This window comes from Dermacentor variabilis, chromosome 10 (assembly GCF_050947875.1).
Source record: "Dermacentor variabilis isolate Ectoservices chromosome 10, ASM5094787v1, whole genome shotgun sequence".
In the NCBI taxonomy this organism is placed as follows: domain Eukaryota; kingdom Metazoa; phylum Arthropoda; class Arachnida; order Ixodida; family Ixodidae; genus Dermacentor; species Dermacentor variabilis.
The window spans coordinates 91,284,314-91,311,843 of NC_134577.1; the positions used below are offsets into that span (position 1 = coordinate 91,284,314).

General features: G+C 45.1%; 1 protein-coding gene across 1 annotated transcript in view; it reads left to right on the forward strand.

The window, feature by feature from the left end:
- The window catches only part of LOC142560818 (protein aurora borealis-like), a 62,343-nt gene that overhangs the window by 28,755 nt on the left and 6,058 nt on the right, over positions 1 to 27,530 (forward strand). Inside the window, exons 7-11 of the mRNA XM_075673187.1 lie at positions 8,125 to 8,251; positions 10,435 to 10,479; positions 14,808 to 14,877; positions 17,364 to 17,493; positions 20,561 to 20,623. Of these exons, the coding sequence (XP_075529302.1) occupies positions 8,125 to 8,251; positions 10,435 to 10,479; positions 14,808 to 14,877; positions 17,364 to 17,493; positions 20,561 to 20,623 (435 nt within the window). The remainder of the gene's footprint in view (positions 1 to 8,124; positions 8,252 to 10,434; positions 10,480 to 14,807; positions 14,878 to 17,363; positions 17,494 to 20,560; positions 20,624 to 27,530) is intronic.

The following is a 27,530-nucleotide window of genomic DNA, read 5'->3' on the forward strand; positions in this document are numbered from 1 at the left end:
TAGTTGTTACAAGCATCGGCGTATGAATAGGGTACGCTTCCAGCATATCGGTGTAAACGTGGCTACTATCGTTGCCGCTCGCAATTTGTTGCGTGCCCACGAGTGCAGACGAGAAAAATTGAAAGGCTCCTTTTTGTTGTTGTTGTTAACCACAATCATTATAAAGCCTACAAATAATAAAGCCAAGGCAAGTTTGGTTGTAGCTTTTTTTTTTCATGGAAGGGGGGGAAAGTGATGAAAGGAATGAAATGGGGCATCTGCTTAAGGATGTTTGGTGCAGGCAGACCGCTTGGTATGTCTTGAAGAGTCGTTCGCGTAGAATTCGGCAGATGGTAAGCGCGATCATCATTAGCTAGACTTGGCTCACAACATATTGCTGCGGCAAGTTCGGGGTGCACTCATTACGCGAATGCGATCATTATGCAAGTCAATACGGTATCGGTCAACTTTTGCCAATGCGGAAGTGTTGAGACTCGAGGTAGCGTTTACACAAGGGATCCTTCGTGCCATATGGATGAGTATGTCCGGGAGTAGGAGTGAAAGAAAGATGCTTATTTACATATTGAAACAAGTAGTCCGATTATAGTCGGAGCTCTTGCATGACTGCAGACATCAAGACACCTCACCACTCCACTCGCTGCACCAAAGGCCTGCTTTAAAACGTGCTTCTTCCCTAGTTCCATACACAAGGGACGCCAATGAGCTTGTTGTGGCCAAACGGAGATGACGTACAATTCACAGAACTCTGCATCTCTTAACCAATCTTTGAAGCAAGGACGAAGCAATCTGGAGACAGCTTGTTCGCGCTCCTTCCACGAAACAGTTCACGCTTGTTACTGCCTCAAGGAAGGGTGGCGGACGTGGTCGCTTAAGAGAACTACTTGTTTGGCCGTCACAGTCTGTGTCGGGCACTGGTGAAGGGGACTGCTTCGAGGGAAGGGAGAGGAGGTTCTACTCCGGCGGCTGCTGCTGCTTACGGCGTGGTTGCACGGGCGCCGTATCTTGAAAGCAATCTGCGATGTGGACAAAGTGTGCTTTGCCATGGGGCTCATCTTCAAAGCAGTCTGTGATGGGGACAAAGTGTACCCAGTGGCGATAGCTTTGTATGCGCTGTGCTTTTGATGTTTAGTTGGTGTTAAAACAAGAGACAGCACGAAGGTCAATTTGCTCACTGCTGCTGCCGCACTTCGTCACTTCAACCTTCTGACAGTGACTTTCCGTGGTCATCGAGTGAGATGTGTTCATGTTTACTTGTGTGCACATGACACCATGCTTGTTAATTTAGTATGCAAATGTTTGCAACTTTATACACCCAATAAAACTACTATACTTGCTTCACATAACTGTCTATTAATTTGCTATGGCAATCGATGCTTCGCCTTTCGGGCAAAACTGAAACTTTCTTTTTTTTGGATGTTCATTACTCACTCTTTGCAATGACGTTGTTAGACATTGTGACCAAAGCTTCGGAAGTGAGGTGTTTTGGATATTGCAGACTTTGGATAAAATGGACATTTTTTGTCTGATTATCAGGGTCCATTGTAATGAGAGTTGACTGTGCAGCAGCGTACCTGCCAACTCTCCCAAATTGTCCGGGAGCCTCCCAAATTTTAATAACCTCTCCAGACTCTACAGACGCGGCCTCAAATCTCCGAAAAGTTGCCGTCGCAGCACAGTATTTTTTTTTTTTTTACCATGCGGAAAAGCAGCACGGGAGCAGTTAGTCACCAGCACGTGCTTCTTGAACTGAGGTAGCGGCCGCCAGCACCACCATGAATGCGAGCAACCGACGGGCACTGCCATATTGAATTTGCCAGATTGGCTTGTCTCGGGCTGGATCGTGCGTTTTTTGCAATCCAGTCATTATATGACCGTGGGTGTCCTAGGCTTCAGCTGGCTTTGTCAGGTCAATGAGTGAAGTGCAGAACATCAAACTACTCTTTGCGTTTCCCCGAGTTTATTTAGAATGATCAGTGGTGCCTTCAAAAAGCAAGAAGTACTTGCAAGTATTTCCGAGATCATGCACAACTGAGTTTCCGTGCTTTGTCACTTTGCGGAGAGGTGACAAGTTTGGATACTGTAGCATGTGCGCCTGTGGTGCGAGCATTTCACACAGCTGCAAGGCTGACATCAAGATACACATCGCTTCACAAAAGCATCGGAACTATGTTCGTGATGCAGAAGTGCAGGGCACCATTGGCAGTTTTCTCCAAAACAACTGTGAAGACAGTGCGATTCGCGCAGAGTGCCCTTTCACGTTATTTCAGAAAATGTTCCCCAAGTGTGACGGCACGAAGCGCTACGAATGCGGACGTACCAAAGCAACTGGCATCGTCTGGGAGATGGCTGCGGACGCTGAAAGCTCAATGCTGGAGTCTGAAATGTCGTGCTTTCGCAATCGCTGTGGATGCGAGCAACGACGGTGGTATGCAAATGTATCCCATCGTGGCAACTTACTACATCGAGGAATCGCGGAATGTCGAAAGCAGACTGCTTTGGTTGCAAGGACTGCAAGGAGAGGCCACCAGGTGGAAGATTGGAAACCTCTTCTGGACATGGCTGAAGTCGCGCGATATGCCCATGGAAAACTGCATGGCAGCTGTGATAAAAGAAACCCAAGAGAGTTTGATAGCTGTTGGCTGCCCGTGTTACCTCGTCACTGTTGCGGCCAAGAAAGGAGCCGGCTGCTTACCTGCGAAATTTGATGAGGTGCTCGTGGACATCTTCTACTTTTTCGGAAAGATCGCCAAATGAAAAGGCAGGCTTGTTGAACTTCAAGAGAGGTGCGAAAGATTTTGGAGCACATGCCGATGCGGTGGCTATCGCCGGGGAAGTGCCAGGCCAGATTGCTGGAGCTATGGCAGCCTTTGGTGAGCTTCTTTCTAAACGAGACAAAGCCAAAAAACCAGCAGTGTTCATTCTTTCTAGGGTCGCACCAGAACCCCAAGGTAGCTAGAGCTCTGGGAGAAGATAAGAGGGATGAAGTCCAGCGAGATCTCCAAATACGGAAGGAGCCAAGAGGCAAGATGGATGCAACCCTGGCAAAGAGAGTGAAGCTTTCATCCGAGGGCACCGGACATGTCTGCTTTACCCGTGAGGAGCGGCTGTTCTACTTCCTGATCTCTGACATCAACTTGGCGTATGGCCATTTTTTGAAGAGTGTAATCCCTGTTTTTGAAAACTTCGATCCCAGGCACTTCAAGTTCATCTGCACCGTCTGTCTCAGGGCAGCCCCTAAAGGGCCTTATGGCTAGATTTATCAACCCCTTCGCCATGAAGGCCTGTGCTTCACCACTAGAGGTCCCCTGCCAAAGAACCAAAAAGCCAATGAAGATCTGGTCCTTGGGAGCACATCGTCTGTTGTGGAGGGCTGCCTACCAGCGACAGCCTTTTTTTTTTCTGCTTTTTGGCAGTACTTTGCTGTGGCATGTGACTACATATGGTAGAAATTGCCACTGGAAGATGAAACCTTGAAGAAAGCAGGAGTCGCCAATTTGAAGTTATTGAGCAGCGTATCCTTCAAGAGCCTTTTCTTCTTCATTGAGTCCTTCCTGCCACTTCTGTCCCAGACTAGGCCTTGGATGCCCTGGAAGTGGAATTTGCAGGGCTGCATGCACATGATGTTTCTAAGGAGATCAGTGCTCAGAAGTGAGAAGAATCGCTAACATTTATGGAAGAGTGAAGTTTGGCAGAACGGCAAAGGTGATGCTACAACTATTTGCCAGGCCACACAGCAATGCTGACTGTGAGCGGACCTTTAGTGCGATTACGAAAACGAGAACCGTATTCCTGTCTTCGCTTTCCAACCAGACTCGGCGACCTCCTCATGGTGAAGGGTCGCCAATCCAGACATTGTTTTGAGTGCACCTATTCTGACAGGCTTTTTAAGCTTGTGAAGCGTGTGACTGCCAGGTCCCTTCACAACTAAATAATTTTGGCCTCTCCACAGCAAGCACCAGGAGTCGAGACACTGGTCTTCCTGACCCCACGGGGAAGAGTTTCTGACGAGGCAACAATGAAGAGATCAGTTCAAAATAGACTAGGGGGCCTAAACCCTCGCCTCCTTCCGATGTCAGTCAATAGTTTGTGGATTGATAAACTAAACATTGCTTTTTTACCCCCCTTCGCGTGGCAGACTCCCGAATTTTCATGTTGCTAGGTTTGCAGGTATGCTACAGGTAAACATTGATATAATATATTCAATATAACAAAATTCTTTATATAATGAAGTACAGTCTAACTTTGTTATAACAAAGCTGCATCTGACATAAAAATGGTTTCATTATATCCAGTATTCGTTATATGCATATATCTGCACACAAACAGCAGCGAGGCTGTTTTTACTTACTTTGTTATACCCGATAATTTGTTATATCCATGTTTGTTACGCCGAGGTTCGACTGTAAGTTTTTATAACTTGTCTATAGAACACCTGGTATTTTCAACCTCGATATTTATTTACTTATTTACCCTCAGGGCCATTCGGCATTAGAGAGGGGGGTGGGTTATACAACAAATAAGAAGGAAATAAATTACGAGCTTATACGCAATATTTGCTAATTATACAATGTTAGCTGAAAGTATGATAAATACAGTAATAGAACATGACATCAAAAGTAACATTAAATAAGAAAAAAAGGAAAACACCAACAGTAGTTCGTACAAATGTTTGCTATTCTACAGGGTTAGCTAGTGCTTTTCGAAAATTATTAATAAAATTATTATTAATAATAAATTAATAATAAATTATTAAAATTGTTAATAGAAACAATGTCAGAAGGAAGTTAATTCCAACCTTTCGACGTGCATGGAAAAAATGAGCGTAAAAAATGTCGTTACATGCACCAGTTCTAACTTTAATGAACGGCGGGAAATTCTTCGACGTGTTGCTAGCGGTTGAAGACCCAGATTCGATTTCATTGAAGATACGCTCGCACCAAGGTTGTAGTTCCAAAGAATAAAATGAGTGGCATTGTTTTGGATTAGTTCGAGGGAAGGTATTAGGTTTTCGTGGAAAGGGTCCCATATAGCTGAAGCGTATTCTAATTTTAGCCGTAGCAGGGTTTTATAAAGTAGTAATTTTAAAAGAGATGGAGCACGAGAAAAGTTACAGCGCAAGTATCCCAGCAAGCTGTTGGCTTGGTTAATTATATATCCGACGTGATGATTCCACGTTAACTTAGATGTTATATGCAATCCTAAGTATTTATGTGAACTTGTCGATTCTAAAGCAATGTTATTCAAGTAGTAAACAGGCAGGTTATCGCTAGATCGGGACAATCTCGGAAGTTTGCACTTGTAAATGTTGAGTTCCATTCGCCACAATCGGCCCCATTTGCTGATGTTATTAAGATCGGCCTGAAGCAAGGTGATGTCATGTTCGTTAGTTATTTCTCTGAGGATTACACAGTCTGCAAATAAATGTACGTCAGAAGTTATTGCTGAAGGTAGGTCATTAATATAGGTAAGGAATAATAGAGGTCCCAGAACAGAGCCTTGTGGAACACCGGACTGAACGTCCCCATGAGGTGAGTCATGACCATTAGCTGTTACGGACTGAGGACGGTTAACGAGAAGTGACTCAGTCCATTTTAGAATGTTATGATCGAGGTTTAATTTGCTTAGTTTATAAAGTAAAAGGTTATGACACACTTTGTCAAAGGCTTTCGAAAAATCTAAAAAGATGCAATCGGCAAGAGAACAGTTAAGTATTTGGTAAAGTTTGTGAGTAAATGTTAATAATTGTGATTCACATGAGAATGACTTTCAAAAACCATGTTGTGATGGCGAAAATAAGAATGATTCAAGAAAATCTGCAAGTTTAGTAAAAATATGTTCTAGCAGTTTGCAGCAGGTACTGGTTAATGATATCAGGCTTCGGGAAATTTGTAGGTGATGTATTGCTGCCAGATTTATGCAAAGGAATTATTTTTCCTATTTTACATTCTGATGGAACAACAGATGTGTTGAGTGGTTGTTGAAATATTTTGGGTAATATAATGGAACTATAAGAGCAGGTGTTCTTCAGAAATTTAGCACTGATGTTATCAAAGCCGGGTGACGAATGTATCTTCAATTAATCTATTAGTCTAATAGCGTGTGCAACACGCGACTTAGCACCTGACGCGACGGCCTTGAGACAGCTGCCTTCTTTTCCACTGTGATGGTCTTTTGCATCCCCTTTCGACTTGGCTCGTCGTGGTCGAACAGCACGGAGCAGCTGCACAGATGCCAGTGCAGTGCTTAGATTTAGGTGCACGTTAAAGAACCCCAGGTGGTCAAAATTTCCGGAGTCCTCCACTACGGCGTGCCTCATAATCAGAAAGTGGTTTTGGCACGTAAGACCCCAAATATTATTATGCCAGTGCAATCTCGGGGGCCCCACCCAGCTGCCAGCCAACGCAGCAAGCTGAAGGAGAGGGATCAGTGAATGCACGCCCAGCCCGGGCATGACCCCCAAGCTTGCACCGGGAGATCTGAGGCCAGACTCAGCTGTGGCTGCCTCTGTAGTGCGCCGTAGAGAAAGAGAAGTGAATGCACTAATCCTTCGCACCGCCGCACGTAGCCGTGCAGGCTTGCGTGTAACCTGCCCCGAGATTGCGCCGGGGAGATCTCTGAAGCCACGCCCAGCTGCGCCTGCCCGTGTGGCACGCAGTAGAAGTGAATCGACCGTTTTGCACAACCGTGCACAGCCAGTGACGCGGAAGAGAGAGAGGATAGTGGAGAACTGTGATAGTGAGCTGCTGCTTGTGTGCAGGTATGCAGCTGCGTGCAGCAGTGAGAAAGACCAGCGTTACTTGAAACTGTACTTGATGCGGGGACTCTGGAGTCTTGAACTGCCATGCTGAACGAATGCTGAACCCTGCAGAAGGCCATGTACTTGATGCGCAACGGTCAGATTATTTTTTTCCTCTGATACGAATAATGTTCCCTTTATCAATTGGCAGGACAATATCACTTCTCTAAAATGAGGCTTTCAACATGTAGATCTTTATGGGGATTTCAAAGGGAATTTCATTTACTTCCTTATATCCATTATTTTGTTATATCCTATTTCGTTATAACCAGGTTAGAGGGTTTAACCAAATGTGTTTAATAACGAAATTTCACTGCCGCTGCGCCCGCTTTGGGCACTGTTTGTATGCACTTTGTGCACTGTCTTCCTGTGCATTTAGGGCTGGACATTGCATAATCTTGACTATTGGAGACATATTCAAGCAAGAGGCAGACCAAACATTCGCTCCTGCGTTGCCCTACTGCGAGTGAAACTACCAGCCGCACGAGCGGAGTGAATGCAAAAGCATGGCTGACTTCACTTTTTACAGCCGATGTGAAGGTATCGTCTAGACTATGAAATCCTCGTAAGAAAAATCCATCGGCGGCGACTGTACTCATTTGCATAAAAAATTTAATTTCATTATATGCAGCGAAGTTTCGATATAACTAAGCAAATTGCCACCTTTACCGACTTCGTTATATTGGGGTTTAACTGTACCAGACTATGGTCCTGCCTTATTAGCAGTGGGAATGCTATTGATGTAATGAGGATGTCTCATGCAAAATCTGCAAGTAAGCATTGATAGCAAAATTCCTTGCTGGGATTGTATCACGCTCTTGTAGCCTCTTTTTCCTCCAAGTTTTTGTGATACTTATGTCACGTTTTTCTTTCTTTTATTTGTTTTTATTCACTACAAATGGAGGAGGCCTGGATAACAGCTGCGTAAACGCAGCTTGGGGTGCCCTTGACACCTGACGATGGCAGGAGAGAGAGTCATGCAATACAGAAACAAATATTACATTTTAACAAAACATGTCCGGCAGACAGGAGGATACTGTCGATTGAAAAGTCTGAGCAGACACATGACATATAATAACATGTCAGAATAAAGATTGCACAAAATCTGTGAGCTGACGTTTTATAATTCGTTCAATGTTAACACCGGACATCAATGCCTAAGCATTGATAGTGCAGAGACCAGTAGCTCAAATTTTGTTAGGCACCTCACATCAGCAGAGTAAGGAGTGTTCAAGCTATAATGTGTGTGCATGTGTGTACATGGCTACTTCATAAAGGCATGCAACAGTGAGGTTGTTTTCAAAGTAAGGCGTGCTCTTGTTTTGCAGGCGAGTACTTCACCTTCCATGCGGCTCAGGACAAGCAGACGGCCAGTCAAGCAAACAACTCCCGTGACTCCCTTCGGCGAAAGCTTTTCTGCAATGCCGTGGAGGGGAAAGTGAACTATCCCGAGAGGTGGGTGGATGTGAAGTTGCCGGCCAGGCATGCTTAAGGGGACACTAAAGCGAAACAATAAATCAGTTTAGACTAATGAAGCATTGTTTGAGAACCCTGCAGGCAGTCATTTCAAAAAGATCCTTTGAATATTAGATGAGAAAGTGACGGTCCAAGTATCCAAGTATTTGAATTACGTGCCGAAGCCCCAGCGCCGGTACGTCAGCGTGACGTCAGGGATTCCAAAGTATGTATTCGCATTTGGGCTGCGTTGGCAGAACGAAGGTTCCCGAAACTTGCCATGCTTAATGTTTGGTTCCTTTAGAAGACAATGTAGTCAATCTGCACCGCTATATAAATTCGTAGGCCCTAGAAGATGCCATCAAAATCCAAGACGTCGCAGCCCCCAGGTGCGAGAACTTAAGTAGGCGTCGCCACCCGTATTTCGTTCTTGCGCTTTTTCTGGCTTACCAAACGTTCTATTGTTGTGAGAGTGGTGTTTTTGGTGTTGTAGAACGGTAATTTACTGATGCAGAAGAAATCATTTTTCACTTTAATGTCCCTTTAACCCTGTAATGCCCAAGTGCAGTTTCATACCAGGGAAATTTGGAATTTAGTCACCTTTGTTTTTGGCCATGAAAAGATCATTTGCACAATGAAACAAAGTGCTAGTTAAGTCATAATTTAATTGGTATATTCACTAATTGGTTTTGGTAACTGTCCAGTTGAAAATTTTGTTTACAAAAAAAACAAAAAAAAACGGCAGTGGAGCGGTTGCACCTGGTAACAGCAATGATGATGGCGATTGCAGCTTGTCCTTTGCAATGGGCGAGCACCACGCAGTATCCTTACCGGAAATTTAACATGTAAATCAAACAACAAAACAAAAAGATGACGAAATAAAGCAGTGGTAACCTCACGGTAGGCACATTTATATCCAGTGTGCCATCACGGCATCAGCAAACGCAGAGCAGCACGCCTGCGAGGCATGCTGATCCATAAACGCAGACTATCCAAATCCACATGTGAAGACTCCGGTGATGCTTTGTGCTTGTCTACCGGACATGTGATCGCACGTGCACAGTGTGTGTTACGGTCGGACCGTCTGCTTTGACTGACTGGCTGACTTTTATTTCCTTCTTATGTAACAAAGTTTGCACACACTGAGTGGACCCTTAGCCCTAGGTTGGTTTCGGTCACAAAAAAAAAAAAAAATTTATTTTTACAACGGCAGCTTGAACAGGGTAAACAGCATTGAACAAAGTCAAATACACAATCATTAAATATCAAATCAGCAGTTCATCACCAACTTGCTGCCAAGGTGCCGCCTCCAACCAAAAAATGTAAATTTTGATGCTACCAGATAAGGCTGCAACTATTGCCCAGGTTGAAAAGGGCTAGAAGATGGAGATGACCCGCCGTGGTTGCTCAGTGGCTATGTTGTTGGGCTGCTAGGCACGATGTCGCGGGATTGAATCCTCGCCATGGCAGCCGCATTTCGATGGGGGCGAAATGCAAAAACACCCATGTACTTAGATGTAGGCACACATTAAAGAACCCCAGGTGGTCGAAATTTCCGGAGTCCTCCACTATAGTGTGCCTCATAATCAGAAAGTGGTTTTGGCACGTAAAACTCCATAATTTTTTAAGATGGAGATCGTTGATCAGTTTGGAATTGCCTGCAGCTCGCTGTCCACAATTTTGTAGACAAAATTGTAGACAATTCTAGAAAAAATTGTAGCTTGGAAATGGTGTGGTAAAATGTGTCCGGCTGTGATTGCAAATTGTTTTAAGCATGGTAGCTTCTTTGCTACACAGCAGGCATCATGCGCTGATTCAGCGGCACCAGAGGAAGATTTTCCTGAATACGCAATCGATAACAGTGCTACCGGAGCAGTGCCGCCATTGCCGCCATTGCCGACTAATGCATGGAGCAAACTTTGTGCTATGGGAGACGAAGTTTCAGATGGCTTCAGCATCGAGTTCATTCGTGCAGATGAAGACGTTATTGTGCACGAGGAGGGGACTGAATAGGTCACCATAAGTAATGTATGCGAAGCTGACGATGCCGAGGACCACCAAGGATCAAAACATCAAGGGAAGACGACGAATCGACGGGATGTGTTATTTGCCTTTGACACAATTTGTTCTTTTTTTTTTTTTGTAAGCTCAGTGGCGATTTGGCAATGGACCACTTTTTGCAGTGCAAAGCAGAGCTGTCAAGTCGCTGAAAGACAAGGCTTGGTGAAGTAAGCTTACCAACTTTTCGCAATAAATTTTTGTCTTGTGAGCCATTTTCTTACCTTTTCTGTCTGTCTCGTGCCAGCGAAATTGCAGTGGAAGCAAATTTTTCCGTTTTTCCTGGCGATTTTGTCGTTGTGGGTTTTGACCGTATACCTAAATTTGGCATGTGACAATATTAAAAATATTTTCCGATAGAAAGCCTTTCAGATGTTTTAGAATGTAGTATCAGAAGTTTCTTGAATTACATATTTGGTTTAACTGCCAGTATTGAGCTGAGGTTTTGAGGTACTAGGCAAATGCTGTCCTTGTCAGGCTTCATAAAGTACAAAACATTTTGTACAAGCTATTGCCAAATTTCTTACAATGCATGCTAGTTTCCTGATGGCAGTGGGAATAAATCATTCGTCTATTCTGCGGAGTCCTAGCGTTGTCAGTCTAGCCAAATCTCTTTGCTATTTTCAATATATATTGTCGGTACTTAGCATGTGGTTACTTACAGCCATAAGCCTTCTGGTATATGCCTGCTAGAGGTTTTTAGTTGTTAGCAAGTCAGCTTTGACTTTCACCCTTTGCAGCTTGAACACATTGTTGACACACCCATGAAAAAGGGGAAGGAAGTAGCAAAGAATACCACATCTTGCCTATATGGCAGCGTCTTATAATGCAATGTTTTGGTCAAATCTCTTCATTTTTCCCATGTTAGCATTGTACCCGGCAATTATAAAAGGTTCTGACCTTTTGCCATGACATTTGAATTGCTTTCTCTGAAGTGTGCCATTACCAGTCATTTGTGTTCCGCACGATGAGCGTTATAGGTGAAAGAAAAAAAAACTTTTCTATCACTTAGTTATGGTTTATGGAGAATTACCTCAAAATCTTAATCAACTTAGTAAACGAGTCACAAAAGTGCTGCCGGCAGATGGTTCATACTGGTGGCATATTCATTATGGATTTCCTCATCAGTTATTACTGCAGTGCGACGAGGCGGAAGGATGTATACAGATGAGGACACGTCATCACGAATGTCTCTTGGTTCAAAATTATCTTCAGCCTTTGGGTGATCCTTTATTTGCAAAAACTTGAGTGAGGAATCTCTTCCTCTCAACAAAAAAGAACAAGTTCATGTGAAACACACGAATTCTTGATTATGTTAAGTGTCAATTAGATAGCATGTTTGGCGCACCTATTACTACTTTTACTATTACTATACTTTTACTGTTTACTATTTTACTATTACTATAGTTTTACTTTTACTATTACTATTAAGTTTCTTGTACTTAAGTCGGTATTTCGAGGTGTCTAACTCGGCATAGCATTATGTGACACATTGAGCATTACAAGGTTAAAGGGCCCCTAAACCACCTCCAATATTTTTTAAACATTTCAAGTAAATGCGCGCATTGAGTTCAGAATGCAGTCACGACCAACAATGCCAAACGCTGCCGGGCTATGCACCGTGGGTGCGCCATGAAATCAAAAAGCAATCCTGTGCTCCTCTCCAAGCCTTTCCGGTATTCCCAGTGCTCGTCGTGACTTCACCAGGGTGCATCTGATTATGTCACCAGAGGCAGACGCTGTTTATTGATCGAACAAGAACCTATGACTTCTGTTTAGTCTGCTAGCAGGTACGTACGCTCCCTGCTTATCCTCGTCGTGTTGGTCGCTTGTACGCACTTGCGAATCAGTAACTACAGCCCACACGCAACGAAAGTGCCAAATCGCTCGCGTTCCAACGGTCATGCTTAGCAGTCCGATTAGCTGCGCGAATAGAATCTGACAGTGCTTTGCGATGCCTAGAAGGCATCCGTGTGCGGTGCTTGGCTGCAAGAGCGCCGAATGGAAAAAACGAAGCGATTCGACACCGGCTGCCTCATGATGACGCCCTGCGCAATGTTTGGCTTGAGCGCATTGGAGTTCGGGCAGAATCAAAGGGCAATGGCAGTTTGTGTTTGTGGGCGCCACTTCGATGCCGCACGCGCACTTGCATTGACGATGCCATTGGCGTTGAACGGGCTAACAGCCAGCGGGCGAAAACAGCAGAACACACCAACCCATATCGTCGCCGTGATCTGGGGAAGGCGGCGATGGTGGCTGTTCATCTCCAGTGGAGGTGCTTCGGCAGGGCGTGTTACCTTATGAGTCTATTATATCGGTGAGCCTTTCTAGAGGTCCGTGCAACACAAGGTCCACAGCAGTGTGCTTCGTTGGAGCACAGGCCGGCATGGCAGCATGACAGTGGGTAGTCGAGAAGCACGGAGTTGCGATAACTGGAAGTGGACAGTGTTCCGAAAAGCGCGTTGGCCGATGATGTATGTCACGTGACATTTGGAGGAGTACTTGTTGAGGAGGAGACCAGCCGACGAACGGAGAGTAGCGAAGAGCAAAATGAGCGAGGCCCGCATTTAGATCATCAGACACGTCTAACTCTGGTATTATGTGAACATTTTGAAAAATTTTCACGTCTACGTGTTCGTTGCACACTCGTGCACAACTGTAGCCTCGCAACTAAATTTCGACCTCTGGGTGGTTTAGGGGCCCTGACTTTATGCAGTCCATAGCTGCTTGCTGTGTAGGAGCCCATACATATTTACAGGCCCAGCTTTAGTTATTTCGATCCTAAAGTTGTCCTTTGCTGTATAGTTCAAACTTGACTCATCAGCATGCAGATCAGCACATTGACCCGAATGCAAAGGGGACCTTAGTTGCGTCCCCTTTAAGCAGTACTATCTGTATTGACAGAGCTTAGGGGACAGTGAATATGTCATCATCATCATCAGCCTGGTTACGGCCACTGCAGGGCAAAGGCCTCTCCCATACTTCTCCAACTACCCCGGTCATGTGCTAATTGTGGCCATGTTGTCCATGCAAACTTCTTCATCTCATCCGCCCACCCAACTTTCTGCCGCCCCCTGCTACGCTTCCCTTCCCTTGGGATCCAGTCCGTAACCCTTAATGACCATCGGTTATCTTCCCTCCTCATTACATGTCCTGCCCATGCCCGTTTCTTTTTCTGGATTTCAACTAAGATGTCATTAAATCGTGTTTTTTCCTTCACCCAATCTGCTCTTTTCTTATCCCTTAACGTTAACCCATCATTCTTCTTTCCTTAGCTCATTGCGTCGTCCTCAATTTAAGTAGAACCCTTTTCGTAAGCCTCCAGGTTTCTGCCTCGTACGTGAGTATTGGTTATATGTCAAACACACAATATTCTCTGCTGAAAACGCGTACTTTCGGGCTACCATAGGATGATTTTCATGCGAAAGCTATGGTTCACATGGAATAATTACAGTATTTATCGAATCGTAAACATGTTTCTTTTCCCAAAGAAACTGGTCTGAAAATTACTTGCACAGTGTAATCTGATACAAAACAGCATTTACAACAGGCTACCAACAGAGCCAGCATTGTCACCGTTGCCATCAAAAGACAGTGACTTACATACCATGCTCAAAATCACCATTCCTGTTTGTCACTCTAACCGTTGACAACAGATGATCCTACTTGCAAACTGCCCTCTTCTTGCCAAGCTGTTGTTTCTCCTGATCACTATCATGTTTTTAAAACGCCCCACAATATATTACCTCCTTTGCACCTTTCTGTGTCAGTGCATTGCTTTCTGAAAGTGAACATCACCAAAATTCTGCGGCAGTTTCACCAAGTTTCCTCTGGTGCTGCGGAAGACATTGCCAGCATGAAATGGTAAATGTATCACAAAATTCGTTGGCAAGAGTATAATAATTGCCTGCATGTCATCGCTGCATCTGGCGTAACAGATGTTTGGGCAACCAATTGGATGGCGTGCACACAGGTGGCATCACGCAATAGGGAAAGAGCAGGGTGCGTGCCAGCTACAAGCACCCCATCTGCAAAAGACACTTCCATGTCAAGCACGGTCGCTGGATGGATAGCTGTTGAAACAAAGTTGCAGCCAGGATACTAGCAATAGCGGGGGCTGCTACAGAGTTTCAACTGGGATGTCATGATTGCAGCAAGATATATTGCGGTATAGCATTATTTGGCGCTGAGGTTGGCAGTGAGATTGCCTCTTCGTATTTCTACTGATGTGCCCATAAGGTTTTGTGATTCACGGATGGCATGGGGGCGTGCAGCAAGTCGCACAAAAAAAACTATCGCTAACTTTGACAGTCATCTTCGATGGTTTCTGCTGCATTTTACTCTCACTGTAAAGAATAGTTTAAGTGGGTTGTTTCCCGTATGCTTACTTATCACTCTGTGTTGTCTGTATTTACTATTTAGCATTGCTAAATTATGAATCGCAGCACTCTTGACCCGTTAGCCTATCCTTGTCAAATTGACATCATTTGTGTTGCAGGCGGGAGAGCCAACGGCTAAGCGTGTTGATGGACGGCCCCATCAGGAGACAATCTTCGACGCCCGTGCATGTGAGTCACCTGCCAGCTGCTGCAGCAGAAACAGTGTTATTCATTTGCAGTAGCATGAAGAGACATGAGGAGAGTGGTGTGGAATCTGACAGCAAATGGGGATAGTCGATATTTTAGTTGACATTAAGAGAAAAAGATGGAGCTGGGCAGGCCATGTAATACCGTATTTGCTCGCATAATGATCGCAGTCGCGTAATGATCGTACCCTGAACTTGCCGCAGCGATGTGTCGTGTGCCAAGTCTAGCTAATGATGATCGCGCTTACCATTCGTCGAATGCTACTCAAACTACTCTTGAAGACATACCAAGTGGTCTGCATGCACCGAACATTAATAAGCAGATGCGCCATCTAATTCCTTTCATCACTTTCCGCACTTCGCAAACTTTAATATCGGTAATCATTGATATCGCGGACTTGCCGATATTAACGACATTATTCATTACTGATATGGAAGAAATTGTTTCAATGCGCGTAATGTACTCGCTAGAAGAAAATAATCGCATACGGCACATTCGGCTTTCTCTGCTGGCTGCCATTTTTGCTTTGGTGTCCCACACTGACAGCGGCAGCTGCCTGCTTGTCATCCCCCAGCAAATACGGGATGAAAAAAAAAATTTTTCTTTTCGTGGGAAATTTACCCCACATAATGATCACACCCCTGAATTTGCGTCAAATTTTTTTACAAGAAAGTGCGATCATTATGCGAGTAAATACGGTATGTAGGGCAGATAACCGGTGGACCATTAGAGTTACAGAATGGGTGCCAAGGGAGGGGAAGCGCAGTCCAGGACAGCAGTATACTAGGTGGGGTGATAAAATTAAGAAATTTCAAGGCAGGTTGGAATCGGCGAGCGCAAGACGGGTAATTTTTAATAGCAGGGAGGGGCCTTCGTCCTGCAGTGGACATCAAAAATAAGCTGGTGACTAGGAATAGCATGAAATAAACAGATGCAGACATCAGCGATCTCCCATGTTCTACAGCTTACTTTATAGAATGTGGCTTCCTGTAATTTCAGTCGTATGGAAACTTTTTCTTCCACTGTTGTTTCGTAACCCTGAAACTATATTGAAAACTAACTTGTGAATGTGAAATTCGAAGGGTAACGATGTTGCAAGGAAGCTAGCTGTAAGTGCCATGCTAGGAGCCAGGCAAAAGAAAGTGATAGGGGTGGCATTAACCTGGGCATTGCAAGAACAAGTTACAACATTCCAACATTGCCCACTAGAAGCTTTGCCGTTTGGCCACAGTGCTACTGTTTAATGACAACACGAAAACTTAAAATGGTATAGAGCTGTTTTGGACTGCCTGGCCTCCTGTCGCATCAGAGACCTCATAATGACTGTAAATGAGAGTGGCTTGCCATGGCTGCCATTAGACCATTCCTGCTACATATGACAGGAAATGCAGGAAAAACAAACATGCAAGTATTTTAAGCCATTTGATCTGCTTGTCATTTCATGTTGGGTGGCATCCACAGCCATGTGTTCTCTGCTGTTTAGTTTTAGTTTCAGCTGGAAAGTAGCAGCTGCTTTGTATCGCTAAACATCATGTTTGTGGTGCTCCAAACTTGCTGCTGCCTGGGACTTGTCCGCACTAACCAGGGCTGCAAAAATGTACTCAAATTGACTAGCATTCGATGCCACACAGGGCTACATAATTTTAATGTAAAAGAATGGACAGCTGGGCGAGTTTGTACGGTAACATATTCTTGGTTTTTAGCGCAAAGGGATAGCGCTCGTCCTGTCTTCTTCTAGTCTTCGTCTGTGTAACTTCATGTTAAAAACCACCTGCCGTGGTTGCCCAGTGGCTGCGGTGTAGGGCTTCTGAGCACGAGGTCGCGGGATCGAATCCCGGCCACAGCGGCTGTATTTTGATGGGGGCGAAATGCAAAAACACCCGTGGTACTTAGATTTAGGTGCACATTAAAGAGCCCCAGCTGGTGAAAATTTCTGGAGTCTCCCACTACGGCGTGCCTCATAATCGGAAAGTAGTTTTGGCACGTAAAACCCCATAATTAAATTTTGTGTTAAAAACGAAGAACACATAATTTTAGCTTGCAGGCACCAATTAGAAAGTGCAAGCTATTCAAATTAAAATAACATGTTTGGTGAGGATCAATCTCAACTGCCTTTATTTGCACTTGATTCGCTGTTTGAAATTCTGAAATATTTGTAGTACATTTTTTTATGCGTAGGTATCCGTGTGCGCATATTTAAATCAGCAGCTGTTAGTCAGGTCTGGAGCTCTGTACTGGACACTGTCAAATTTGGCTTATTGTCGAGTTTGCGATTGTGTCAGTTTTTATTGGCTCAAGATATCATCATGGTGGAATACGATGTGTGCGACATAACACCCCCGGTCTGTGTTAGCTGTTTTCCTTTACTTTCATGTCAGTACCAGTTCCAAGTGTTCCAAGGCAGCTGTTCATATACCTGTAGCAAAGAGGTTGAACAGCTGGTGCTTGAGCTACCTTTTCGTGTGCAGATGGCACTGTGCTCGAGCCCTATTGGTGGCGGTGGCCTGCGTGCACGTTGCAGCCAGGGTTCGAGTCCAGAAGGGGAAGGCATGCAGCTGTCGCCCATCTGCCGCCAAGCACGCACCAAGCCATTGCTTGGTGAGTGCTGGACTCCGAAACTTTTACTTTCTTTTAGGTGCATTGGGCTTTTTGTGTATCTCAATGCTTGGAGTCTGTGCCGTGGAGGAGCCCTCTCATTTTTTTGAATGGGGCCCTCATCATTAATTCAATATATCATTGCCAATTATTTGGACATCCCAGGCGCATTTCTGCCGTTGGCGTCGCCATGAGGTTCTGCATAAAGTCCTAGGGTGATAAAACCATCGCTGCGTGCTGTATGCTGTATGTGCGAGTGAAAGCATGTGAGGGTGAACCAGCGAACGAGGCAGAGGGGTCAGGCGAGACAGGAGGGGCATTCTCCTCCGGTGGCTGCTGCTAAGGTGCCTTGATGTCCTCCTCGCCTGCTGCTCTGTACAGAGTGGAGACAACTGCGGCGTCTACTATGGCGTTCGCCACACGAATCATGGATGCCGTAGTAGATGCCTTTGGCGGACGCCGTAGGGATGCATTGCCAGGGCTCGTGCATCTTGAAAGAGATCTGCGACGTGGCCAAAGTGGGTGCCTGCGCGGACCTCATCTTCAAAACGATCTGCGATTTTTGCAGAGTGCCCATAGTGCCGGTAGTTTCGCATGCGCTCTGGTTTCGCCGTTTCGTTCGCTTTGAAGCGAGAGATGCATGAAGGTCAATTTGCTTGCTACTGCCGCGATTCCTCACTGCAGAATTTTGACAGCGAGTTTCTGCACTCATCGAGCAAGATGTGTTCATGTTTACCGGTGCGCCCCTGACACAGTGCTGGTTAATTTAGTTAAAACACATTGGCGAGCTAGTTTGTTTGAATCCATGATAGAATGTGTAAGCATGACTGAACAAGGATGTAGAATGAAGCAGACACAAAGACAGCGCTGTCTTTTTGTTTCTTCCTACGTCCTCGTTCTGTCACGCTTACACATTCGATCATTGTTAATTTAGTTAGTAAGTAAATGCTTACAAGTTTATGTGTCCGCGAAGACTACTAACTTTACTTCGTACAGCTATCCACTAATTTGCTATCACAATCAGTGCTTCGCCTTTCAGGCGAAAATGCTTTTTTTTTACCATACACCTGTCCTCTCCGCTCCTTTGACAAGCATAATCCATGGTTCCATTGTGATAGCAACTATATAGACACTCCAGGCAAATTTTCCCAGTCACCCTGATGTTTTCTATATATATTTATGTATATGTATGCTATATATTTACCTATGCCATATATGCAAAGTAGATGCAATACTATTCAACCGCTAAGGTTGTTCAAGCCCAGTCCTATGTTGTCGACTGGACTATGTTTGAGAATTTTTTGGAATTGCAGCGTGCAAACAGGTTGTGAAACATTTCATTCACAGCTTATGCCTTTTATCTTAAGTCTTCTCGGACTATTAAAAAGTGCAAAGCAATATCAATGCTCATGATTTGAAATGTAATTTAACTGGTGCCACTATACAGGCAGTGTAGTGGGGCCTGTGCGATGCCATCACACATCTTGCATGTTTTACACGGCATGTTACAGCTTTTAAGAGAGGCAAACATTGTGCCGCACACGCATGTGTTGTATTGGTTAGAACACTGTTTGAGAAACTTGAGTGCACCGCTAAACCTTGCTGTCATTATCAATGCTTCGCCCTTCGGGCAAAACTGCCAGCATCTTGTCCTCTTAACATAGCTGCGTCGACATCCCACAGTGTGCATCCGCCTAGATCGGTGTTTGCATTTCACTTTTGAATGATGTAGTGCATAAAAATAAGTATTGCGTGATATTGCGTGATATTGCACATTGGCGTCAAGTGAAAATAAGCTCTATTGTATGCATTGCATTTAGTTGTATCGCATTTAATCATTTGATTAATTGCTTCACGAAAGCTTCACTTCACATAGATCCATACATGTACATTGGATCCTCACTATTATTAAAAAAAAATTTATGAATAAATATGGGAAGCTTTTGACATATTTAGTGCAAGGTATTTCAAAACTGACCTATGTGTTCCGTATATGTTAGAAACCATTTTAACTGACTTTATTACTGTACATTTATCTGTTGCCTTCATTAAAGGGGCCCTGGACCACTTTCTACCGAAGTAGAGAAAGGCATTTGAAGTGAAGCTAGGCTATTTCAGAAATACTTTGCTGCAAGAAGTACTTCAATGCTTTCAGCAGAAGCAGAGTTATTGGCAATCAAACACAGCTTCCGCTCTGCTCCCGTTCCTTCTTCAGTGCCTCGCACTGGGAAAGCTACGGGGGAGTAAGGCGTGCCCATAACGCTCTGCCTTCTAAATGTAACCTTGGTGTGCAGTTAAAATTTCATTGTGGATGTTAACGTAGACGCCACGACTTCAGATTTCGGTGTCTATGACGAGAGAGAGAGAGAGAAAAGGATGCATAGAAAGGCAGGGAGGTTAACCAGAGGCAGTTCCAGTTGGCTACCCTGCACGGGGGGAAGGGGGAAGGGGGGCAAAAAGAGAAAGAGAACGGAAGGGGGAGATAGAGACGAATAGACACGCGCACAAACAAACTGCGTACACTACAGAGCGCTAGGGGGTGGAGTTTTTACAGTCTGTCGTGAAGCCCCGCAGACTGTAGGAACCTTAATAACGCCAGAAAGGCCTTTAGCGTGGATGTTCATAGCGTGCCTATGACGAAATTAACATAAGCCAAATGCGGTTGTCCTCAGCTGGCCGCAGTGTGCTTAGCCAGTGGACTCGTGGCGGCACCCCGTGGTGGCTGTGGTATCTACGCCACATAGCTGACTGCAGCTACCAATAGCAGCCGCATATGGGAATCTGCTTTGTTACGAAATAAAGCATCCAGAAGAGAATGAGGAGAAGGCTTCTGTGAGAAGAGAGCGTTTAAGAGACGGGTGACTTCGCGCTCTGCTTGCGAGCTCCACGCACCGTGTACGACCGCAAAACTTGGCTTAGATGTTCAAGCAGTATATGCTATCCATGGACTATGCTATTTTACGAAGCCCGAGGGATGGTTCAGGGCCCCTTTAAAGTGAACTGAAAAGCTGTAGTGGTGCAAGAAATTTTTTACTACAAGCTTTTGCATCTCGTTTCTTTGCACATGCAGGAACCCCTCAGCAGCAACGGAACCTGAAAATACGCGAGCCTGAGGAATCTCTTCCCTCCACTGGTGAGCAAATGCTTGGCCGAGTAGGGCAGCACTTGTGTTGTTTTCAGTGCAGTTGTATTATTTCCTTTTTTTTTTCTTTAAAGTGAAGCTTTATTTGCCTCTTCTGCCCACTTTTTGGGTGTAGGCGGCTGTCATCTTGCTGATTATACAAGTTGGGTCACTGAGTGTTGGCAACTGGAGTATCATAGTGAGTCACTGACGGACATCCACAGTCAACTGACATCCACTGCGAGGACATACATCTGCCAGGGTTGCGTTGAATACATCTAGCAAATGTTCCTCGCGTGATCGTTTGGATACGCTTTCCGTGTCCTGCGGACATCACTCGCCCGCATCGGGGGGACATGCTGCGTACATTCCATGGATGTGTTGGTGCCTCTTGTGCAGCATTTGTTGTGATGAATATTCCCTTCGCAGCAGGTGCTGCGTGACACATGCAACTGGCAGAAGGCCCACATAGCAAGAATGAGGTACATTGCAAGCACATGCATGTGTAGATGCGTGTGCAGAAGTGCGATGTACTCCTTGATCTCCTTAGTCTTCTTCCAAACGGGAGTGCGATATTGAGCTGTCTAAAGTTTTCAAAGTAGTTGCGCCTTTCTGAAAGTAAATTTTTTAATTTTCCCTCAAATTTTCCCTAAATTGGTTCACGGATATTGGGACATCAAATTTGATGTCCCATGGACCAATTATTTTCATTGGTCTGGATTGGCCTGAACAGACAGAATTGGACCACTGGGTATCTGGAGCTATGCTTGTGCCACTGTATACGTATGCAAATGTTCTTGGCCTATCTCCAAGAATGGGTGTGTTCTGAACAGACAAGCAAAAGAGGCATGAAGAAGAAATATGTGAACAGGAAATCAAAGAAGTCTGTTCCACAGAAGGGAAGAAGGCGCCGTCGAAAGCAGCTGAGTGTGGAAAAAGAACTGTAAGCATTTAGCAAGGATTGTTGAGCTACACAGACGTGAAGAACAAGAAGTGAAGGGAAGACATTTCGGTGAACATTAGGTAAAGTATTGCCAAGTGCCGTTGTTATCTTAAATCTTAAAAGGCCCTGGAACACTTTTCTAACTTATCATAGTTTGGCCTGACTACAATAAAGGATGTAATCTTGTAAATCGCATGGCGCAAAATTTTTTCGAGTCCTTCTACTGTAAATGGAGTTATCACACCAATACCCAGCTTCCTCTCTCTTTTTGTCTCTGCTAGCACGCTGGAAGCTACACAGTGCAGAAGCCAAGGGGGCAAAGCCCCGGCCAAAAGTTGAGTGTCGCGGCAGAGAAAGGGCTCGTTGTCGTTGTGGTAGCCTATGCAATGCAGCACGCCACTTCCATCTCGAAGGCCGTGCCCAACTGATGCAGCTACGTGCAGTGCAAGGATGAAAGATTTTTCGATATTTTTGAGACCGTAGACAAATATACTCAAAATTAGCAGTTGCATATTATTGAGAATGTTCTCGCCATCGCGAAATCAACCAAGGCGTTGGTGGGCTAGCTGCTTTCGATATGATGCTGCATGACGACATTGCGGAAGTGAGAGCGAGCAATCTTTTGCCATTTTTGACACGAGATTGTAAATTCCCTGCTGCATACAGTGGAGTAATATTTGGCTGACATGTTCACAGTATTCCCTATGACAGATTGGCAATATTTTCTTGCTGTGTTCAAAAAGCATTTCAGGGCCCCATTATTGAACTGTAAAATGCAACTTAGTCAGTTTAGACTTAAATTTGCTCTGCTTTACTTGGTTACCTTGGGGAATCCCAATAGGCATGGACTGCAGAAGTGCTCTGTACCATTCCCCAGGTGCACATTAAGCAATGCCTGATGGTCATAGTTAATCCAAATCCCTCCATTAAGGTATCTCTTGCTAGACCCTGTGCTGGTTTGGTGTTAGATACCATCAACAATCAATTGTTTAGGCTGTGGCATGTCCTGAAAAATATAGAAGAGATTGATTTGAGGAAAGTCAGAGAACTTGTCCTGAGGTGACCCTCTACTAGACCGCTGCTGATCTGCTTTGAGAGAAGGGGGGAAAGGGAATGAGAGGGGTGATAATGGGCAGTAAAGTGTGAATGTACAGCTGAAGCTTCATGTAAGGAACAACATATATAAATATTTATTTGATAACAAGCTAAATCTAAAACGTGTCTTGCTGACTTTGGCATCACAGTAAATCCTCAAAAATTCAACCTTAGTTAATTTATAACATCGGATAACTTGGACTTGTCCTCTGATCCCGGCAGGCGCATGCATTACAGTAAAACCTTGTAAACTCGAACTCGGTTAATTCGAAAGCCCAGATGATTCGAAGTTCTCTGTGGTCCCGTATATTCCAATCTAAATTTGACCGGATAATTCGAACCGGCCGCCTAGGCCAACCTGGTTAATTCGAAGAATTGGGGCACTATATGGCAATTCCCGATCCCCATTTCACCGCAAACCCAATGAAACGACAGCCATTTGGAGCCACGAGGCGATGCCACATAGCAATCGCGATTATTTATAGACGAAGCGCCCGACTCGTAGTACTGCTAGCACAAAAATCAGTCCACCGTACAACCTGCGCACCGCCGAAACGCGTGCCTGTAGAGGAGAAGACATGCTTCGCTGCAATGCAGCAGGCATACCGGTTTTTGTCAAGTGCTCTCGTCCCCCACTCTGCACGCTCCTCGCAGCCGCAGCGGTCGCAGCGTCAGCGCGTTTCGTGCCGCTGCCACTGGCTGCCGTTTGCCCATTCTCTCTCCGTGCCTGGAGCGACGTGTGCGCGTGCTACGCCAGTCTGCGCCGTTGCTTTGTGTGTGGTGGTTAGAGGTGTTGCATCTAGTGTGGTGTTTTTTTTTTTTCTGAACTGTGCAAAAGTGCCAGTGAGCGAAGATGCCAAAGTATCAGACTTTAACGCTGCAGCAGAAGTTCGGCTTGATCCAAGAAGCGGGTATGAACACATGTTCCAAGACTAAGTTGGCTGAAAAGCACAACGTGCCCCTCTCGACGTTGTCCACAATATTGAAGAGCAAGTCAAAGGTACTGGAGGCCTACAGCAAGACATATTCTTCGAAGCCGTCGCGAGTACAGGCTCCCACGTACCAAGATGTGGAATCAGCTTCACTTCGCTGGCTGCAGAAAGCAAACGCAACCCACCTTCCCGTCAGTGGAATGATACCGTGGGACAAGGCCAACGACTTGGCTCTACAACTTGGGCACGAAGAGCTCAAGTGTAGCAATGGATGGTGCAGTCGTTTTAAAGAGTGCAATAATTTGACCTTCGTAGCCGTCCGTAGGGAGAGTGGCAGCGGAAACGAGAGCGTCGTCGACGACTGGAAGAAACATACGTTGGCTCCATTGCTTAGCGAGTACAGCGCAGATGATGGGTACAACTTTGACGAGGCAGCCTTTTTGACAAGATGCTGCCCACAAAAACGTTCACAGGGAAGGACACCGCAGTCAAGGGTCGTCGAAAGCAGGACAAGGAAAGAATTACCGTTCTGTTCGGTGCGAACACGTGCTGCAAACACAAGCTGCCGCTACTCATAGTTCGAAAGCCTGGGAAGCCTCGCTGCTTTAAAGATGCACGGCTGCCGCCAAGGGATGAGCTTATCTACCGGCACAACAAGAAAGCCTTGGTCACAGGTGCAATATTTGCAGATTGCGCTCGGTAGCTTGACCACAAGTTTGCGGCCACAGGCAGGAATGTTGTTAATTGCCCAGCGCATGGTGACATCCCACACCTGAAAGCTATCAGGATGGTATTTCTTCCTCCGAAAACCACGTCCATCTCGCAGCTAATGGACCAAGGCATCGTTCACCTCATGAGGAAGATTTACCGACACCACCTGCTCAAGCGCATGCTCCTTTGCTACGACAACGGCAAGGAGTACTCCATCTACCTCCTTGGGGCTATATGTCTTATTGTGTGTGCATGGAAGCAAGTGGAACCCACTTTGATCATGTGGTGTTTTGAACACGCTGGCTTTTCGAAGGAAAGCACCATCGATGCTGATGCTGACTGTTCATGTGCACTTGATGAAGAAGGAGCCAAGTACTGCGACCGCATCAATGCACTCTGCGCAGAGGATAGCAAATCCGGTGCTGTCGGCTTTGCCGAGTATCTGAACATTGAAAGTGATCAACAAACATGCTACCCAGACTTGGAGAATCAAGCTACCGCTGATGCGGCCGTGTGTGATGACGACGACGATGCTAACGAGCCCTCCCCGAGCACCCACTCTCGGGGAAGATATCGGATCGCTGAACGTTGTCCACAGTTTTGTTGAGTGCCACGGTGGAAATTCTCAAATGCTGCACATAGTTGGCCAACTAGAAAACATGACCATTGGATCCTTGAACTACAGGACGCGGCAAACCCGCATCTCTGATTACCTTAAGTAATCCAAAGATCGCCAAATAAAGGTAGTGCATTCCTGCAGCGAAATTTTTTGTCTGGGTTGCATTTTTTTGTGTGTTTGGTTGATTCCAAAACCCGCTTAATTCGAAGATTTCTCGCGGTCCCGATAACTTCGAATTAACAAGGTTTTACTGTATTTAATGCAACGAAACTCGTTAATTTGTCCTGACAATATGTCAGCACTGTTGAGGTTGACTTGCTCAATGTTGACAGAATCTCACTTGTGTCAAAGTTCAGGCCTCATACGAATGAGCTTGCCATGAGTTAATAGAAATAGCTGATATCCGAAAATATTTGCTTCTTTATGCATCTCCTTTTTATTCGTATTTGAGAATGCTTGACTCGATTTGCAATAGGTCTTGCCATTTTTTTTTTTTTTTTCGAAGATAGTTTATTTGCTGTGCAGTTTACTAACTATGCCCTTCTGTTTTCTTATTGAGTAATGTACACACTGCTCCTATTCAAACTGCATGAAGTCGTTTTTTATTTTTTAACATGCTTACTAAAGAGTAGCAGCATCGAGTGACGTGGTGTCAACCCGTCTAGACATAAAACAAAGTTCTGTGTGACTCGGGGAATTTTGCAAAGGTACTCAGGGAAGACCTGGAAGACTCTGGGAATTCGGAAATGTCAACTTGGTAGACGCCCTGCTTCAGATCCGCAAGGTTGCCGTCCATGATTGTGTCGATAGTAGCCACTATTTCGTCCACAATGGTTGTGGCAAGCAGTAGTCTAGTATTCACTCAGCGCAAAGCTGTCGTGGACGAAGAGTACCCGCTACATCGCAATGGACGGACTATCTGTTCGCAACCAACTCACTGGTGAAAAAATAATGAGGACGTGTGCGCGGTAGTGAATAGCATGTCTCAGATGAAAATGCATGTCATGGCCGCGCTGCAAAGGAAGTCGTGAGGCCTTTGCTGCTGCGAGCGCTAATCAATCATCCGAGGCCGAAAATTGTAGCTTCTGTACTGCTCTTGTGCAAAATAGAAACGTGGTTTGTTGATTCATTCAGTAAATAAAAGCATGTTGACATAGTAAGCATTTGTTTATTGTTTTCGTGGTACCCTCGATAAGTCGACTATCGTTTAATTCATAAATTTTTTTCGGTCCCATGAAATCTGAATTAATGAGGTTTTACTGCAGCAAATGCCCACTGTGGCGTTCCAGTCTTGCCTAGAGCGAAAGCGCATTCTTGCTCGTGGCTCGCAAGCTGGCCTACCAAGATCTGTGGCGGTGATTTGAAGGATGACGATGGATGGCAATGATGACGCTACATGTACTTATAAGGAATGTTATATAGTGTAGGTACCATACATGTATTTTCATTTCAGCTATCACTGTTGTGGCAAGGTTTGACTGCACTGCAAAGTCATGTCCACAAAGCCCGATGACAGATGTGCATTTAGACCAATGTTGCTCAAAAAATCAATGAAAAGGCTTTACAGGATCACCTCAGTCAAAGATGTTAAAGGTAGCGCTAGGAAAAGTCGCACTTTCTCCCAAATGGCGAAGCATTTATTGCGATTGCACATTATTAGGGAGCTCTACAGAATAAAGTTAGTAGTTTTATCAGCTACATAAACTGTTGTAAACATTTGCTTGCCAACTAAATCAACAAGCACGCTGTCACGTACTCGCATGCAAACACGAACACTTCTCAATCAGTTACCGTGGACACTCGCTGTCGGAACCCTGGCTTGATAAAAAGTGGCAACAGAGGCGAGTGAATTCCCCCTTCATGCAGCCTCTCGCTTAAATGCAAGCTAGCCACACAAGAACACAACACACACAAAGGCATAAACTATCTCAGGTCGGCTAGCCTTCTAAATAGGCGCAGATTGCCTCCAAGATAAGTTGCTGGTGTTCGCGCTCGGCCATCGGAGTAGAAGAGCCCCCCTCCTAGCGTGCGCACGTCTGCCCGCTGCCCTTCTTGCACACATTAGAGGACGCTGCCAGATAAATCCACCATCCTCCTTTGCTCACCTTTGCAAGCGTACCCTTGCACCTGCAGCATATGGCGCACAGCCGCAATGTTATTGCATCTAAATTTTGTACGGAAGGTCACAGCGGCGCCGATGGCAGAAGTTTGCCTGGAGTGTCCATATAGTTACTATCGCAGTGCAGTGCTTGTAAGAGTTGGGGACACTTTGGTGGCTTGCTTGAGGCATGAACTATGCCACTGCAGCAGGGCAACACTAAGTGCTCTGTGATCCCAGGCGATTTCCTTTCCGATTTCAGTCGACCCTTGATATAATAGTCGCACCATACACGTAAATACCTTTGTTATATCAATATTCGTTATAAGCATACACTCCGATAATGGTTATAAAGTAACTTGCAGTGAAGCCTTTGTGAAAGAAACAAGTATGATGCCTCAGACGAGCCATCAAGGAGTCTCCTGCTGATTTTGGTGGCCCATCACTGCCTGCAGTGCTGATACGTCGCACATTAACAACACTCAATTGCAAGCCTATGTTTTGCACCATTACTGATATGG